At 37.5% G+C, this 20,597-nt stretch overlaps 1 protein-coding gene across 1 annotated transcript in view; it reads left to right on the top strand.

The window, feature by feature from the left end:
- Positions 1 to 20,597, top strand: part of TYR (tyrosinase) — a 108,645-nt gene that overhangs the window by 1,735 nt on the left and 86,313 nt on the right. Inside the window, exon 2 of the mRNA XM_007938049.2 lies at positions 11,558 to 11,774. Within this exon, the coding sequence (XP_007936240.1) occupies positions 11,558 to 11,774 (217 nt within the window). The remainder of the gene's footprint in view (positions 1 to 11,557; positions 11,775 to 20,597) is intronic.

The following is a 20,597-nucleotide window of genomic DNA, read 5'->3' on the forward strand; positions in this document are numbered from 1 at the left end:
GTTCAAACCCACCAGCCACTCCTTGGAAGGAAGATGGGGCAATCTACTTCCATAGTGATACCGCCTTGGCAATCCAAGGAGGGGTCACTATGAGTAGGGTCTGACTCTACGGCACATAACAACAACGACATAAGGCTATGAGTCGGATCCAACTTGATGGCAAATACAACAACATAAGGTTTCTAAGACTATACTCTTTACAGAAGCAGACTGCTTTCTCCCATGCAGTGGCTGGTGGGTTTGAATTGCTGATCTTTGGTTAGCAACTCAATGCTTAACCACTGTGCTACCAGGGGTCCTTATGGAGTATTTAGTATGTGTGAATTGCTGTTGCAGGTACTTTTATACCTACATTAACTAATTCAATGCTCTTACTTTTCTCCATTTTTAAGATTAGAAAACTGAAGTATAAAGGGATTAGTAACGTGTAAAAGATCATACACCTAGTATGTAGAAGAGATAGACAGTCTGCATAATCACTCTTGCCTTTTTCCAAGGATATGATTGCTATGACATGTTTAGTCAAAGGACTTAGTCCTCTCCATCTTCTTCAATTCAACTGTAGAAGAAATTAGCCTTGATACTAAATACTTACAAACTTTACAGGTCCAGGATAAGGCACTGTTATATTGAAACATAATTCCTAGTTCTCCTTTTCTGAATCTATTACTCTGAATTAGGGGCAAAAAGTAACCAAACAAATATACTCTTATTTATAATTTTAAAACTACATAGATGGAAGGAATATTTTCCCTCCTGTCTTTTGAAACATTTCTAATGAACCGTTTGACTAGCAGTGATTTATGGAACCAAGCCCAATATTTGAATGGGATAAGGAGAATCTCGTACTACCATCACTACTCACACTGCCATCTTGAAATGTGGACCTCTCCACCCCCTACCCATCCCATACACTTACCCCATCCAAGTTCACATACAATTCAAATAGAGCCTATTAAAAAGTGGTCACTTTCTAATTTCTGGTATCACTAATGTCAGCTATTAATAAGCCAGATGAGTGCATTTGTGCTAGAAAGAATTTAAAAATGTACTGGAAAAAAATCTTACTCTATGAAGCCTCAGATCTCCTACCTTAATCTATGAAGTACAAAACTCTCACCTATCTCCTACATACTCTCTTACTGCTTAGAATGCTGCCAAGCTTTGATGTGGGATTTTTCAGGCGCTTAAAATACTTTCCTTACCTATACAGCTTCACATGACCCAGAAAGGAGGATTACCTAAATTACCAAAATAGTTAGAAAATCCACACTGAAGTTTAAAAGATAAATACTAATTAGTTTTTAATTACATGTAGTATATGCTACATAGTGATACCCAAATTTATATTTATAATTGTTTTCTACTCATTTACTGAATGAAGAAGTTTTCTCTTTTTTTTTTTAACGTGGCCAATTTTATTACTTTTTAAAGTAAACATTTTGTGTCTAGTGGGTAAACACTGGGCTGAAAATTATTAAAACATTAATTTCAACCTGGGTCTCTGATAAACGCCTGCACAGTAACTGGTTTTAAAAATGAAATTAGCATACAGAGTAGAGGAAGATCAGTGATGAAAAACAAACAAACACCAGTTTAAATAAAGAAAGAGAAATGACTGAACATTTGTTGTCTAATTTGTGGTGTCACAGGATGATGGATATCAAAAGTGGCAGCCAAACCCAACAAGGGTTAGCTCTTTCCATTTCTTCACAAAACCTCTCTGGTTGCAAAGTTCTTCAACAATTAAGATTGGTGTGTACATTGATTTAGTTCAGAGGTTCTCAATGTTACAGTCGCCCAGGGAGCATTGAAAAAAGAGTAAAAGAACAAACAAGCTGGGCTTTCTGCACTTGTTTAACTTCTACCAGAAATTTAGATTCCGGAGGATTGCTGTGAAGTTCAGATACCGAATTTTTTAAATCACCTATTGCGATTTTAATTTGCAGTCAACACTGGGAATCTGGGAATCCCTGATTTAATTAATATGAAATTTATTTTTGTATCTCTTTACTTTCACTTTACAAACACAGATTCTATATAGACACACCAGTAATTTGAATTGAACAGTAACCTGAATTGAACATTCAATTCAAGAGCTAGACTACTTAGTGTCAGTCCATTAATACTTCCATACTTTCCAAATTAACTATACCACAGATCCTTTGATACAAACCTTTTTTTTTTTGTTTTATGTGACACAAAAACGGAATCTTTATACATTGATGCCATTTATTAACTCTGAGCTGAGATACTTTCAACAATATCTAGTGTAATGCTCTCATGTTATATGAAAAAAAAGAGAGGCCCAAAGATGTAAGATAATTTGTCCAAGGTTACACAGCTAATTCATAGCATAACTGAGGTTTAAAACCCAGTAGCTCTGACCCCAATGCTATAGTCAATCATGTTGCTTTCTATTTGTAAGAAACCAAAGGCTTAGAATGGATCGAATAAACCGTATTTCTAACATGAAAATTGACAAGTAGACACTTTGACTCCTTTAAAATTCAAATGCTTCAGAAATATGGGCAGATATAGTATTGTAATCCTGTTTATTCATGTTATGATGAAAATATATTAAACTTATATTTTGTGAAACCAAACCCAAACCTGCTGCCATCGAGTAGATTCCAACTCACAGTGACCCTATGAATGGGCCTGCCCATCAGGTTTCCAAGGCAGTAAACTTTTAACTTTTTCCCGTGGAGCAGGTGACAGGTTTGAATGGCCAACTTTTCCATTAGCAGCCAAATGCCTTCGCCACTGCACCACCAGAGCTCTCTATATTACCTTACTTAGGTATTATTAACACTCTTCTCTTTGTGCCTTCATTACACTTTGTGAAGATTTATAGCATCTATACCCCTTCAGTATTCTTAAGGGCTTTCAAGCCTATCTCTGTCTACTACACATCAGCTGCTCCAATGGGAAAGCCATTTCTCATTTATTTTTGTATTCACAGAGCCTACGGCCATGATATATAAATGGAATGGGCTTGACAAGTGTATGCTGGATTGAAAAATAAATCTGAAAATCAGAGAAATGCCAACTCCAGTGCCAATAAAGATAAAAAATAAAAACCTACATGGCTGAATCTCTGAGATTTTAAATGAAATTTCTTTGTGGCATTGGATCCCCAATATCAAGAGACAATAATATGTATAAGTAATTTCTTGCTTAAAATTCAGGGTAAAAGATTTTTTATCATTCTTTCTGTGTTTGTAGGTACATGTATGTATGTGTGTGCATGTGCATACAAAGAGAAAAAAAAATCACACAATACAAAAGACTGAGCAATTACTGCATCTGAGAGGTTTTTTTTTTTCATTACTTAAGTGACATTATTTGAGTGGTGTGTTCCAGCTTCCAATCTTTAGGTCTAGCAGCTGTTCTGGTTACCTAGTGCCACTCTGATAAGAATATACCACAAATGGGATGGCCTTGACAAACAGGAGTTTATTCTCTTACAGTTTGGAGGCTTTAAGTCCAAGTTCAAAGTGCCAAGCTCTAGGTTCTGGGTGAAAGCCCCTCAGCCTTGGGCTTCAGCTCAGCCTCCGGCTCCCAGTCCACTGACTCTAGAGGCTTTTCTTCACTCAGACAGCTGCTGGCTATTGAGGCTAACAAGCCCAAGGCTGACAAGTAAAAAGGCACAGTCCTGATATTACCAAATCACACAGCAGGCCATTAATTCAAGTCCATTGAAAGTCCCAAGGTCGACAGAGCATGGCAGGCTGCTGAACAACATGGCTACATGCAGGGTTCAAGGTGCCATAAGCTAGAGACTATCCCCAAGGTTTCTCCTTATATACAGGAAGCAGACCACATCCCAAAGGCAGCTACTCAGCTGCTTGTGGTAGATCCCACCATGGAGTTAATTGCCAGTCTTATCATGGGGAATAACTACCAACAGCTGCCCAGCCACTCAACCAGGCCCAGCCAAGTTGACATACAAACTGAACTAGTACAGCAGCTGAGCACAAACCTTCTCTGCCACCAGGAACTTTAATATTTATAACAGCTATCATTATTAAATGTCATGCAACTGGTAGGGTTTTCTATTAAATAATATATAAGAAGTACTAAACATTAGTTCTTTTTTTTTTTTTTTTTAATTTTATATTCCAAACTTGCATCTGTTTTTGTATGTCTATCTGATTATGTGTTTCACTTCAGAAGCTTTTGAAGTAGAACAATGTTTGTAATCAAATAAAATAGTCCAATTTTTTAGAGGTGGTGGATTGGTTAATAAAATTTAAGTACAAATACCTATGCTCAACACAATTAGACCTAATGTTATGTAATAAGCCCATAAACTAGCCATTAAAAGAAAAGCCTTATCAGGGGTAGCTGTAAGGATGGATCAAAATAAAAGGGGGGAGACATTTTCTAGATGATAGACATGAGAGAAATGTGGCCAGGAAATTCACTCATCAGGTGAAAAGCACATCACATGGAAGCAAACAGTGGGAAGTAAAAATGTCACATTTCAGCAGAGATCATGGGTTTTGGGTAACCATAGTAACAGCTCAGTGAAATAACAGTTTTCCTTTATGAAAAAAGATTCTGTGGAATATCATATGGTTTATATTTTTTTTTTCTTCAAATAAATCTCTAATGCCATACTAAAATCTTTGCTACAGGTTTTTAATAACTTGTAGTTTGTTACTATTTCATTAAATTTAAGAGGACGCAATCTAGGGTCACCTTCTTTGTTACTGCATCTGTTTTTTTCCATCTTTCTTCTTTCATTTGACATATTTTCCCACCATATGTTATTAATCACCTTGGTGAAATAGAAAAAGAAGAGTCATGGGCAGAAGACCTGCACTCAAATTCTCTCTCTGCCAATTTTCAAGTGATATTAGACTAGTTATTTAGAATCTCTGACCTTTGGTTTTCTTACCAGGAAAAAAAAAAATGGGATTCAGTCATCTTATATGCTTGTTTCCCATGTTGATGGAAGAACTAAGTGGAATGAAAAACAAATAACATAATATTTTGAGTAATTTACTTGCTACAAGACTCTGGGCAACTTAACAACAAAAGCCAAGCAACCAAATCAAAAGATTGGCAGAAGACCTGAACAGACATTTCATCAAAGAGGATGTTCAAATGGCCAACAAACATATGAAAGATGCTCAAACCCACTGCCATCAAGTCACTTCTGACTCATAGCAATGGTTTAAGACAGAGTAGAGCTGTCTCAGGGCACAGTTGTTGTTGTTATTATTGTTGTCAGGTGTCTTCAAGCCAGCTTTGACTCATAACAACCCCATGTATGATAGAATTAAATACTGTCCAGTCCTATGCCATCCTCACAATCTTTGCTGTGCTTGAGCCCACAGATGCAGCCACTGTGTCAGACCATCTCACTGAAGCTCCTCCCTTTTGCACTGACCCTCCACTTTACTAAGCATGATACCCTTCCCCAGGGACTGGTCTGATAACATGACCGAATTAGGTAAGATGAAGTTTGGCCATTCTTGCTTCCAAGGAGCATTCCAGCTACACTTCTTCTAAGACAGATGTGTTCATTCTTCTGGCGGTCTGTAGCATTTTCAGAATTCTTAGCCAACACCATAATTCAAATGCATGGATTCTTCTATGGTCTTCTTACTCATTGTCCACCTTTCATATGCATATGAGGCTAATGAAAATACCAGGGCTTGGGTCAAGTGCAACTTAGTCTTCCAAGTGACATCTTTGCTCTTTAGCACTTTAAAGAAGTCTTTTGCAGCAGATTTGCCCAGTGCAGTATGTCATCTGATTTTTTGACTGCTGCTTCCATAGGCAAATCGTTTGTGCTTATCTACTATAACCTAAAGGTTGGCAATTTGAACCCACTCAGTGGCACCATGGAAGAAATGCCTGATGATCTACTTCCATAAAAATTACAGCTAAGAAAACCTTATGGAGCAGTTCTCCTCTCCAAGTAAAATGAAATCCCTGACAACTTTAATCTTTTATCCATTTATTGTGACATTGCTAATTGGTCCAGTTGTGAGGATTTTTGTTTTCTTTATGTGGATTTATAATCCATAGTGAAAGCTGTAGTCTTTGATCTTCATCAGTAAATGCTTCAAGTCTTCTTCACTTTCAGCAAATAAGGACATTAGGAAGCAAATATAGAGCATTAGGAAGAGGTAAATCAAAACTACAATGATATATCAAAAGAAAAACAAACAGAAAACCACAAACCTGTTGCCATCAAGTCGATTCTGACTCATAGTGACCCCATGTGTTACAGAGTAGAACTACTGCATAGTCTTCTTGGCTGTAATGTTAATAGAAGCATATTTTCAGATCTATCTTCTGTGGTGACTTTGAGTAAGTACAAACCATTAACTTTTAGGTTAGCAAATGTGGTCTGTGCTACCTATGCTACCTAAACCAAAACCAAACTCACTGCTCTTGAGTCTGATCCGACTCATAGCGACCCCTCCTTGGGTTTCAGAGGCAGTATCACTATGGAAGTAGATTGCCCAACCTTCCTTCCGAGGAGTTTCTGGTGGGTTTGAACCTCCATCCTTCTGGTTATCAGTCAAATGCCTTAGGCACTATGCCACCAGAGCTCCTATGCTACCTAAAGATGTTAATATTGATATTAACTGTCATTATTAAACACTTTATATTTGACACTATATACGATATACTTTTCATATGTTAGATCATTTAATCTTTGAAAAAAAAGTTGCTCTAATTCTCAATTACAGATGTAAAACTTTGTTGCTCAAAGAGTTTAAGTAACTTATCCAAGGTCTCGTAGCTAATAAAGAGCCAATACTGGAACTCCTGATTCTCTAACTGAAATTTCCATGATCACAAAAGCCTTGCTGATTTTTCTGTAGTCGTGTAGTGCCTAAGGCATTTGACTGCTAACCAGAAGTTTGGTGGTTCAAACCCACCAGCCACTCCTCAGAAAGAAGATTGGGCAATCTACTTCCATAGAGATACTGCTTCAGAAACCCAAGGAGGGGTCGCTATGAGTCCAATGGACTCCACAGCAGTGACTTTGGTTTGGTTTGAATTTATGAAGTAGAAAGACAATGACTTGAGATTCAGTTTTCAAATTATTTCTGGAACCAGGGTATATTTCCTTCTTGTAACTCATACCTTCAGTCATCTGAACGATTAGTCACTTGGCAGTTGGCATTTCAGCAAAAATAATTCCATTCAAACCTTTCTAATGTAACCCAGGCAGCTGTAGGAGTTTTTTAGGCAGCAGGATCCTTTGAAAATATTCTGAGATGGTTTATTATTCAAACAGGAATGAAAATAATTCTGTCTGTGTATCTGCTTTGGTGTCTAGTTAATTGAGTTTGAAAGGAATACAATATGCTGCATTTAATGCAAAATTAGGTTAAATTCATTGGACCACTCCCTAGCGATTTATTCACTGCCTCGAGTGGGATCTGACTCAAAGTGGCCCCTCCTTGGGTTTTCGAGGTGGTACCACTGTGGAAGTAGATTGCCCCATAATAAATGTAGTTGATAAAAGTATGGAAACAGAAGTTGATATTTTAATGTCCTGACTCTAGCTTTAAACATTATACAGCCTTGTATAAGTCACCCAACATTTTTAGTTCTCAATTATCTCATAAATAAAAGAAAGAGAAATGGCATGAAATACAAGGAAAACTAGAAACTGATGTTTGTTAAGCCATGCACTTTGGTAAATATTTTACAATACATATCAAGATATATAATTTCGTATTATAGATGAGTCATTGAAACTTAACCAGTCTTGCTCATTGTCACGTTGCTAGAAAGTACATAAGCCAAAATTAAAGCCCAGGTCTACTTGAATCTGGAGCCCAGTGCTTTGCCACCCATAATGTCCCTGTACATAAATGATGCCTTTGTGAGAAAAAAGTGAAAGTAGCTTTTCTTAATGTGTCTTGTACAACACAGTAATAGTCATTCTTAGACCGCATGCCTCATTTCTATTTGATGATGATTTAATTTACTTTAACATGCTGTAGATTACAAACTCATTGTGATAGAACCTAGATAAGATCCCCTTGAGTATGTTCAACTGTGATGAGAACAAGTTGACCAGAAAAACTTTTTACTTTTAAAATACTATTCCACCTGTTTTGCCTGTTGTGTGTAAATTTGAGTAATAGTTGTATTAACTGGTCTTCCTTATAGGCGTATGGATATTATCTTATCACTGACTGTGCTGTACTTCAGGATAGATCTTGAAATGTTCTTTTTGACTATAAATGTGATGTCATTTCTCGTCAATTCGTCATTCCCAGAACAGTAGACCATATAATTTTTCTATTCAAAATGGCCAATATCAGTCCATTTGAGCTCACTAATGCCTAGGATACTGATCTTTATGCATTCCATTTCATCTTTTAACAACTTCCAGTTTTCCTAGATTAATACTTTGTACATTCTGCATTCCAATTAAAGGATGTTTGCAGCTTTCTCTTGTAATTTTAAGTAGTGCCACATTAACCAAAATTAATATTCCAAAAGTTTTACTCCATCCCCAGCATTAAGATCAACTCTCCTGCAAGGCGGCAACCCTTCCCCAGCTGTATTTTGAGTGTCTTCCAACCTGAGGGGCTCATCTACTGGCACTCTATCAGACACTGTTCTGATGCTATTTGCTGGCCAGTTTTTTCACAAGTAGATAATCAAGTCCTCCTTCTCATCTGTCTCAGTTTAGAAGTTCTTCTGAAATCTGTCCACCATGGCTGACCCTGCTGGTATTTGAAATACCAGTGGCATAGCTTTCAACATCACAGCAATACGTAAGCCACAACAGTGGGACAAACTGAGAAATGAGTGGCAGTAGATTACTTTAAGAGAGTTATTAACAAAGATATGAATAGAATTTAGAGAAATCAATAAAAGCTAGTGCAACATCTTAAAGGTGGCAAAAGTTAATGCTAACTCTAGGCCTGATGTGTCTGGGAGAGGGAGAGTTTCCTGGATTTTGGAAAAGGAAGCTGAGTGGAGTGACTTTAGTAGAGGGACATAGCCAACTCAAGTTGACTAAGTACATAAGGCAAATAGACAAATAATTGTCACATCCCTTCTGTTCTCTGAAATTCTACAGTGCTTCCATTAAGGAAATCCAATGGTAATGAAAGAGCAAAGCAGTCAATTGTTTCAGTCTCTAAAAGTCAGTTTCCTAGAGTACATATCTTGGTGAAGAGAGGTAAAACATTAATAATGGAACAAACTGAACATTTGGCATAATCCAGAGAGATCCAAAGCTATTGCTTTCAAGTTGATTCCAACTCAGTGACCCTTAAGACAGAGTAGAACTGTCCCATAGGGTTTCCAAGGCTCTAAGTTTTAGAAGTAGACTTCCTCATCTTTCTCCCATGGAGCAACTGATGGGTTATAAACCACTGACCTCTTGGTTAGCAGCCGAATCCTTTAACCACAATACTACCAGAGCTCCTTTCAGAGAGTTTGTTGTTGTTATTGTTATGTGCCATCGAGTCGGACCTGATTCATAGTGACCCCTCCTTGGGTTTCTGAGGCAGTATCACTATGAAGTAGATTGCCCCATCTTCCTTCTGAGAAGTGACTGGTGGGTTTGAACCACCAGCCTTCTGACTGGCAGTCAAGTGCCTTAGGCACTATGCTATCAGAGCTCCCTCAGAGAGGTTAGAGGGTGTTATATCAGGCATAATTTGGAGGCTATCTAAAGGGCTTTGTTATTTACTCTGGTTGGAATTTGCTAACTTAATTACTAGAAAATAATTGCTTTTACTTCCAGCTGGTCACAATTGCAACTGATGATGACTGAACCAGTATTTCATTTTCTCCTCTTTTCCTTCCTTTCTCCTCACGTAATTTCCATATTCATATTGACAATGCTCCCTGTGTTCAAGTTTTCTTTTATACTATCATATTGCACTGTTGTGGTGGTTGTTAGATGTGGTAAAGTCAATTTTGATTCATAGTGACCCAATGTGACAGAGTAGAACTGCCACACAAGGTTTTCTTGGTTCTAATCTTTATAGAAGTGGACACTAATGCATACTGACTACAAAATGCACATTTAAGTTGTCAGGGCCCCGTTTGTACCTAAAAGACAAATAGAATTTTATCATAGACACATGGCTTACTTCTTACAGCCTTGCATTGCTAACTCATCAGGATAGAAATCCCACCCACACCAGGGCAGAATAAGAATGGCAATAAAAGAAAAAGCAGAGGATCCTTACTCAAACATATAATGAAATCACTTATGTCTTTGTTTGCCATTTAATGTGTTTCCTTAATACCAGTTGCTAATACTTGTTTTAAAATTTTCCCCCATAGAGCTTTTTCTACCTGAGGAGTCTAGCTTACACTTAAAGGAGCAATGGTTAAAGTCTTTTCACCATATTCTTGATGTTTAACCAGGCAATAACCATATTTTTATGTTAAATGCATCTCATATCTAGAGTCAACTATAGACTAGTTATAGGACTAGAACACTCTTCCAGATTTTAACCTAGAAAATGCTTAAACAACATTGAATGTTTAGTCCTGCTTGTCTATATGAATGTACAAAGTGCACAAAAAATAGAATCGGAAGACTTGGCTGGAGTCTCAACTTTGCTATTTACTTGTAACCTGGAAAAAGCGCTGAGCCTCAGTTCTCTGATTTTTAAATATAGAAAGCAATGCTGTATAATTTAAATAAAATACTTAAATAAAACTTTTTATTATAAACAAGAGGACTTGTCATTTCACGATGATGACTGTGCAAAGATTCACATTAGTCCTACCTCAATTGTTATGTTTGAAAACATTATCAACTAATATAACTTAAAAAAGGTAGGCATCATTAATGGAATATTTTATGACAATGAAAGCTCAAAGTAAAATTATTCACGTCTCATTCTCCTTAGCATCACATGGATTAATGATAATAAAACTACTGCACATTGAGAGTTTATTATCGGTCATGCAATGTGCTATGGGCTTTAAATATACAAAGAAATAATTGTCTCTATTGTTGTTTTCTTCCTAAGACACAGTACCCAGCATAGTGCTTAAAATATAGTAAATGTTCAACAAATATTGCATTAACTTTCTCTTTAAGTTTTTGCAACATTTACGGAAGTATCTATTATCACAATTTGATTCTAAAGGCCTAGGGAACTTAAGGCATTTTCTCATGCAGTGAATGGGAGGAGCTCTGTGGCTTAATGCCTAAGGCATTTGACTACTAACCAGAAGACTGGAGGTTCAAATCCACCAGCCACTCCAAGGAATAAAGATTGGACAATCCACTTCTGTAGAGATAACACCTCAGAAACCCAAAGAAGGGTCACTATGAATTGGAACCGACTTGATGGCAGTAAGTTTAGGTTTGGTTTGTGAACACAAAAATTAAAGTCTTAATTTACATAGTTTATTCAGCAACTCTCAGAAAGTTGCTTCATTCAATAATTTACTTTAAAATATTAATCTCTTGCTGATTAATTATGGTGATGAGGAATTAAAGATAGTAATCATGAATTCCTGCCTCCCCACCTTGCCCTTTGAGTCAGAGGCGGTGACAATTGCTCTAACATAAAGGTGTTCTGTGCAGATCATCTGCAGCAGAATGGAGGAGTACAACAGCCATCAGGCTTTATGCAATGGAACCCCCGAGGGACCCTTACTGCGAAATCCTGGCAACCATGACAAAACCAGGACCCCGCGACTCCCCTCATCAGCTGATGTGGAATTTTGCCTGAGCTTGACCCACTATGAATCTGACTCCATGGATAAAGCTGCCAATTTCAGCTTTAGAAATACACTGGAAGGTAATGCTTTCCTTTCTTTCAATCATTTTTTTTTTAATTTTCTGAATTCATGTTAAAATTTCTTATATAAAATCCCATGCCCAGTGGTGTTTGATAATTCAGAATTTTCTGATTTGAATAAGGATATATGAGGTATGGATAGATGAATGGATGGATGGATAGATGGATGGACAAATAGTCACTAGCCCTAGCAGAGTCTGGGCAGTACACCATAATTCAACATATTAATAATGTTTCAGCAAATTGTATGGGCTTGGTATCTCTGTTTCATCTCTCATCATTTTTATTAGTACTTTCCTTTTCTTTGGCATAACTCATTCTAGACCTACATTTTCCCAGGCCGTATGTTTAAAGAACGTGGTTCCTTTCAGTTGTAAGTGATACTGAAGACAAATATCTGGACACACATTTTGCTAACTGTAAAGGCATATTTTTATCTCATAGCCTGGATAGGGTGGGGATACGAGTTTTCTTGGCCTGTGGGTATTACTCAAATGATTATAGCTGTGAGGAGAACAAGATTAGAGAAGCAGGAACAACGACAACCATTAGACTCTGCTATCTCAATAAATGCATGTGGAACTGAATTCTTGCTTTTGAATAAACCTTGCAGTTATTGCTGCTTTTTACCTTTTGGGCCTTATGAGAGGTGTGTAATGTACTTCTCATGGAACAAATTCTCACAGTCAGTACTGGGATGGAGGAACTTTGGGGCTTTTGTCTAGTTAAGTCATTTATGTAAACTCAGCTCTCAGATTCCAGTGCTGAAATAAAGAGTGAAAATGTGTATTGTGTGAGTTGTATAAAGAGACTTCATGTTCCCAAATAGAGCAAAGAAAAATAAAACTGTTATAAAAGACAGTCTTCTAATTAGGCTGAATAGGTGGTTCCTATGTAGTTAGGTTCAAAGAAGAATCTTCCCCTTTTCAAACCTTTGGATACCCAGGATATCCTTTATTTCACAGCAGGGATATTTACAAGGGTGATAATGCATAAGGCAATTATTCCTGAGAGTGCTAGCAGTTTTCAGTAAGGTGGCTAAAGACAGTGCTCCCTGAACCAAACTGCTTGAGTTAGATTCCAGCTCCAACATTTCCTAGATGAGTTACAAAACAAGAAAAACCAAACTCAGTGCCACTCATAGTGACCCCCACTGGGTTTCCAAGGCTGTAAATCTTTATGGAAGTGGATTGCCTTATCTTTTTTCTGCAGAGCATTTGGTGGGTTCAAACCACTGACCTTTTGGTTAGCAGCCAAATGCCTTCACCACTACATCATCAGAGCTCCTTAGATGCATTACCAAGAACAGGTATGGCTCTGGGGCTTAGTTTTGTCATCTATAAAATGATATGGAGATAAATATAGGAACTATAGGGTTAGTATAAGGATTATATGAAAAGCACTTAGAATATTTCTTCAGTAAATGGTAACTATTATTATGTGAAGGAGCTTTGTTGGTGTAGCGGTTTTTGGCTGCTATGCAAAAGGTCAGTGGTTTAAACCCACCAGCTGCTCCATGGAAGAAATATGAGACAGTCTGCTTCCATAAAGATTTACAGCCTTGGAAACCCAACAGGGGTCAGCATGACTCAGAATCGACTTGATTGCAGTGAGTTTGGCTTTTGTTTTATTATTATAAGAAAGGAGTCCTGGTGATGTAGTGGTTAAGGGCTTGGTTGCTAATGAAAGTTCACCTGTTTGCACCCACCAGCTGCTCTGCCAGAGAAAGACGGTGACAGTCTGTTCCAGAAAGATTTATAGCCTTGGACACCCACCAGCCACTCCTCGGAAGGAAGGTTGGGCAATCTACTTCCATAGTGATACTGCCTTGGAAACCCAAGGAGGGGTTGCTATGAGTCAGATCCAACTCAACAGCAGTGAGTTTGGTTTTTTGGTTTGGTATATATATAAACACAGTGTGATAGAGGTATGAAAATGTGAGATTAGTTATAAAAGTATGAAGAAAATCAAAGGCATCTGGGAACAAGGGTAAGATAGACCACAAGGACCTCAGTCTTCAGAACCCTGAGACCAGAAGAACTAGATGGACCCTGGCTACCATGCCAACCACTTGGAAAGTGATCTAAACTGGAGATCCTGGATAGTGGTGGAGGAAAAATGAGGAAGAAAATTAAAAAACACAAAAATGACCAGAATTACTGGCCATATAGAGACTGGAGGTACCCCCAAGACTATGGCCCTGGGCTGCACTTTGGGCCTAGAAATGGACTCACTTCCACAGATTGGCTCTCAGCCCAACAGTAGAAACACCTACATGCACAACACTTACCCCAGCGTAATGTACCCACTGACTCTAGGGAAATGCACCCCTTAGATCAATCAGCCATGAGACATCAGAGGGGCAGCATTCACATAGAGGGAAAGCTGGACAGGCAGGAATGCATAGTTAAGAGGGGCACAGGGAGGGGGTAGTCACAAGGAGGAGAGGGGAACAACAACAACAAAAAAAAAAAGACTGAGAAGTTGAATGACACTAGAATTTAGCATTTGTAGAAGAGAACCAACACTCGCTTGTCAGTCTGTTGATAGTGTATGGTTTAAAATCAGGAAAAGTGTACATCAGGGTTGTATCCATTCACCATATATATTCACTATGTATTCTGGGCAATAATCCAAGAAGCTGGACTATATGAAGAAGAATGTGGCATCAGGATTGGAGGAAGCCTTATTGACAACTTGATATATGCAGACAAAACACAAACTTGGTGACTGAAGAAGATTTAAAGCACTTACTAAAGAAGATCAAAGACTACAGCCTTCAGTATGGATTACATTTCAACATAAAGAAATGAAAAACTTTACAACTGGACCAATAAGCAACATTATGATAAATGGAGGAGATATTTCATTTTACTTGGATCCACAATCAACAACAAAGGAAGCAGCAGTGTAGAAATCAGATGTTGTAGTGTACTGGACAAATCTGCTGCAAAAGACCTCTTTAAAGTGTTGAAGAGCAAAGATGTCACTTTGAAGACTAAGACGTGCCTAACCCAAGTCAAAGTATTTTCTATCACCTCATATGCATGTGAAAGCTGGACAATTAATTAGGAAACCCGAATGAGTTGCTGTCTTTGAACTGTGGTATTGGAGAAGAAGAATACTGAAAATTCCATGGACTGCCAGAAGAATGTATAAATCTATTCTTGAAGAAGTGCAGCTGGAATGCTCCTTGGAAGCAAGAATGAGTAGAATTCATCTCACCTACTTTGGTCATATTTTTAGAAGGGACCATTCCCTGAAGAAGGATATCATGCTTAGTAAAGTGGAGGGTCAGTGAGAAAGGGGAAGACCCTCAACTGGATGGACTGACACTATAGCTCCAACAATGGGCTCAAGTATAACAAGGATTATGAAGGTGGTATACAACTGGGTAGTATTTCGTTTTGCTATACATAGGATCACTATGAGTGGGAGGTGACTCAATGTCACCTAACAACAAAAGGGAATAGCAAGAGGAGTGAGAAGTTTAAAATATACCATCTGTACCAATATTTCTCACTCTTTCCTGGAGAGAAAAATAATTATAGACTTCTAAGTGCCTAAAGCACTTGACTGCTAACCAGAAGGCTGGCAGTTCAAACCCACCAGCCACTCCTCAGAAGGAAGATGAGGCAATCTACTTCCATAGTGATACTGCCTCGGAAACCCAGGGAGGGGTCGCTGTGAGTCAGGTCTGACTCAATGGCACGTAACAACAACAATATGGTCACAGAACCCAAGGAACAGGAAACCTAAATTTTTTCTTATGTAGATGTTTTCCAAATTTACACTGTAAAACAAATAGTCCTTAGTGTTACACTAAAGCTTAGTTATCCTGATGATGAAAATCCAGGATCTAAAAATCCCTATATAACTTATCATCAAGGATTTGTCTAAAAACCTCACTCAGCAGAACACTTCTAAAGACAATGGGAACCATAAGAAGTTTTTAAGCAGATAACTAACATGATCCTATCTATACTTCAGGAAGATTTAATGCTAGTAGCTGTAGAATACAGAAGGAATAATCACTGAACAGTTGGCAGAGGATGAGGGCTTGATTTAAAGTAGTAACAATGAGGTTGAAGATTATTTTCTTAGAGCATAAGAGTTCTTCATCATTGACTGAATGAGGCAGAAAGGTGAGAGCAACTTGATAATGATTCTGAAATTTCTCCAATTGACTTTTAGTAATTATTGTTGCCTTCATAAGAAAGTCTGATTTAACTTTATATTTAATCCTTTCTTTCTATTTTAAGAGCTTGTTTTGCATTCAACATTACATGTACATTTAATTTCACTCTCCATTTGCCATGTCCAAACCCTAACCCAGTCTCCTCCCCTCCCTACTCTGTAACCCTCCCCCTGAGCCCCTCATATTTATGCACTCCTGTTTGTCCTGCATTTCCTCAATTTGAATGTTGGGACCAACAACATCTGGTGTCCCGTGGTCTATTGCTCTAAGGGATGTATCACCATAGAGTATGTGAGTGCCTCATCTTGGGTTGAGTGGTCTGCATGTACATCTAGTTAACTATTGGGCTGAAAGCCAGCCCCTGGGGGTGCGTTTTATTCCAGGCACAGAATGTATTCCAGGGCCATAGTATTGGGGGTCTCACCAGATTTCATCTGACCAGTAATTCTGGTCGTTATTGAGTTTTTGGATTTTGTTCCACGTTTTCCTTCCCACTCTATCCAGGATCTCCAAATTTGATCCTTTACTGAGTGGTTGGCATTGGTAGCCAGGCACCATCTAGTTCTTCTGGTCTTGAGGGCCATCGTGTCTTATGGCTGATTGCTTCCAAATGCTTTTTTTTTTTTTTTTGCATTCTTCTTTGCTTCCAATGCTAGGAGACCGTTAGCTGCATCTTAGATGGCACCTTGAAAGCTTTTAAGACCCCAGTCTTAAAATTACTCACCAATGTAGGATGTGCAGCAAGGCTTTTATGTATTTTGTTGTGTCAATTGAGTCTGGTGTCCCCCAGTACTATGGTCCTGAGATGGTAGATCTATTGGATCTCTCTCCCATAGTGTCTGGTTGTTTGTGAGGAATTACTCTGTGTCTGTCTTCTATTGTTTCTGTAAGGATTGCAGGTATTTTGTATCACTAGTGTCTATGTAAGATTAGCCTCAGCTGAATCTATCCTTGGTCTAGAGTACACTCCTGTTAATTGACCCCCATCCTTTCTTTGATACATACAGTTCCTATGACTAACTGTAAACACTTCACTGGGAGGAATTTTACCACTTCATTTGCTGGGATTTGACAAGGAACAATCCAAAGAGTGTTAAATGAGCTATTTGAAGGGCTTTGATGAAAGATAATGGAATTTTTTAATTTTTTAATGGATTTTTTAGATGAACAGTGTATATATTTACCGAGAAAAGGCCAGCTGGCTGGCCACAAAAAGGTGTCAAAGGAGGGTCTGATTTCTCATCATCCAGCCTGAGAAAAGTATAACCTTCTAGACACTGAGAAATGGTCAGACTCAACTGTTACATGCTCAAAATCTAAATTCTGCTGAGACTGATACATAAATAGCAATGTCAAGGAGTTTGTTTAAATGAGATATGTTTCTTGGATTGGAAAGTAGAAATCCTCTCCTACACACCTTCTTTATGACTCCTCAGGAAGCCAAAAAGCTGAGTTATTGGTATGTGCTGACTCAGAACAGAGGTAGCAGGTCTTGAGAGACAGTTCTCCATAGCAGGAAAACATTTCCAGAGCCAAGTGGGATTTGTTTTGAATATTCCTCTTTCATCAGGAGAGGGTGTTGCCTTTTAAAAAGCAGTTTAAACTTCTGCATTGTTAATAAGTCTTTGTAGGTAATTATGTATTATGTTTAAAGACTGTTATGACCGAAGCTTCTCTCAGAGAATTGTTAATATTATGTAATGGCTTTGAAAAAACAAGTCAAGTGTAATTCCTACGACCACAAAACATGCCAAATCCATAATCAGTGCTTTGTCTCCAACAGCGGAAGGGTTGCAGGATCAGAATATATTCACCTTAGGTGGCCACTAAACACTAATTAGATTGTGGTAATAACGTGCTAGAAATGATGATTGGTTGAACATAGAGTCATTTTAATTTTAAGAAAGATACATTTCTTTAGACCTAGTAACACTGCTGAGATATGAGGAGTAACAACTCAGTTTCATATTTCTTTCAGAAATAACTGAAAAACAGATTAGTTTAATAGTTAGGGATATTACTTCCTGATACACAGTAAACTTTTAGTAACATGCACAATAATGATATAGTCTGGGCTTTCTCTGTAAAAAAATGTATTTATTTATACATTTTTATAAATATATTTGTATATTTATACATTTTTAAATAACTCATCCATCTCTGTCTTCCCTCATATACTCCTCTTCTCGAGTTGCATTGGTATAAAAATTGTTATAAATTTTGAGTATCTTAGTTACCTATTGTTTCCATCACAAAATTCTAAGTGGGTGACATTAAGGAATAGGAATTTATTGTCTCACAGTTTTAAAAGTTAAAAGCCCAAATCCAGTACATTACCAGTAATATGTTCTGTCTTCCAATCTAGGAGATGATTGCTTTTCTTTTTCAACTTCTGACAGCCCCATGTATTTCCTGGTGTTCCTTGATTTGTGGATGGATCCTCACAGGCTGTCTTCACCTTGTGTGTCTATCATTCCCTGTCTCTTTTCCCTTTTTGTAAGACACAACTCAAAAAGGAATAGGTTTAGGACCCATGTTTAGGACCCATAAGAAAGAAAAACTATTTTCAAAAAGGCTCACATTCACAAGTACAAAGGTTAAGACTTCAGCATATCTTTTTAGGGAACATAGCATAATCTATAGGAGCTTTGGTAGCATAGTGCCTAAGGGATTTGACTGTTAACCAGAAGGCTGGTGGTTCAAACCCACCAGCCACTCCTCAGGAGGAGGATTGGGCAATCTGCTTCTGCAGTGACACCACCTAGGAAACCCAAGGAGGGGTTGCTGTGAGTCGGATCTGACTTATGGCAGTGGGTTTGGTTTTTTGGTTTTAATATAATCTACTACATTGAAGAAGTAAAGTAAATTTATGTAAGTAGCCACGTGTCATCTTTGTTTTGGATTAAAAGCTGTTGGTTCCATGTGCTAGTAAACTCTACTGTAGGAAGCTCCATTGGAGAGAGTGAACTAAAAAGAGCTTCCTCAATTGGCAATTCAAAATACTTCGTAGTCATGGGTTCAAAGCTGTTTAGAGAGAATTGGAATACTGACTTTGAAGGCAGATAAGACTGGATTTGAGTATCATTCTGTGCATTTTCTTCCTCATTTATAAAATTTGTTTAATAATTATTAAAAAAAAATGTTCAAACTGACTGCCGTCAAGTCAATTTAACTCATAGCAACCCCTTCTTGGGTTTCCGAGGCGGTATGTCTACAGGAGTACATTGCTCAATCTTCCTTCTGAGGACTGGCTGGTGGGTTTAAACCACCAGCCTTCTGGTTATCAGTCAAATGCCTTAGGCACTATACCATCAGAGCTCCATTTAATAATTATATATTAGGGCTATTGTGAGAATGCACAGGTACCTAGCTGTTACTACCTACTCAAGAAATAATTTCCCTGTTTTCCCTCCTCTCTTCTCTGCAATGTTCAATAGTCTTTCTAGCAGAGTTATTAATAGTGTATAATTTATCATAGGCTATTAATGCTGATATGCTTTCATAATAAGTAGTCATTCATGATAGAAAATTTTCATTTAATTTTTTCATCATTTAAATTCTCTTTTGTGGAAGATATCTGTTATGGGATAACTCATTTTTCAATGATTCATCTTAGGGACCTAGAAGGTTTTTATGAAGCAAACAGTCAGTCACCTCTTCTAAGCACAGAGTCGGGAACTAGGCAAAGAATTAAAGTTCATTTCTTAGGGATAGAGCATGGGATAGTACCCACTCATTAGTAATTAATACTGCAAAGAAGGAATAGAACTATTAATTTTTATGCATTTATTCATTTAACAAATTGAATTGAGTGCTTCCATTGTGCAGGATAGAAATGTAAACTTCATGGTACAAAAGAAAAATGAATTATGTCCCCTATGAACAGTTTACTCATAAATTATTGAGGTTCTCAATTACCTTTTGTTTATGCCAGTTATATTAATGACTACTGAGTAGTTTTAGAAGCAAAAGTAAGAAGTTATTAATTCTTAAAAAATAACAGTGATACAGTTTTTACATGATAACAAAAATAACTTATGATAAAAATCATGTTTTCAAAAATAGTGAGAACTGTCATGCTTTATATTTTTACAAATCTCTTTGATATTTGGCTTAATAGAACTGGATTCTTATGTCTGCTTTTGACTCCAATCTGTTAAGATATGTTGTTTAGCTGAAGCACTTGAAGAAAACCCAGCCTCTCACAAATATTTAACTGGAGAAGAAGGAAGTATGTTTTAAAAAATATTTTCAGGTAACTATGAGTCTTCTTTGTTTCCATACCAAAATTCAACAAATGGTTATTTCTTAAAAACTAGTTGCACTATAAAATCTAGATGTATATAATGATTTTTGTATGTTTTTGAACAACAGTTATTTTATTAGTATACACTGATCTTATACAAAAATCCATTAGTCTATTTTCCATTATAAGGAGCTATAGTGGTGCTATGGTTAAGGCACTGGGCCACTAATTAAAAGGTTGGCAGTTCAAACCCAGTAGCCATTTGGCAGGAGAAAGATGAAGCAGTCTGCTTCCATAAAGATTTACAGCTTTGGAAAACCTATGGGAGCTCTGATGGTGTAGTGCCTAAGGCATTTGACTGCTAACTAGAAGGTTGGCG

This window comes from Orycteropus afer, unplaced genomic scaffold (genome assembly GCF_000298275.1).
Source record: "Orycteropus afer afer isolate SDZICR_OR568_19922 unplaced genomic scaffold, OryAfe1.0 scaffold00047, whole genome shotgun sequence".
Classification (NCBI taxonomy): domain Eukaryota; kingdom Metazoa; phylum Chordata; class Mammalia; order Tubulidentata; family Orycteropodidae; genus Orycteropus; species Orycteropus afer.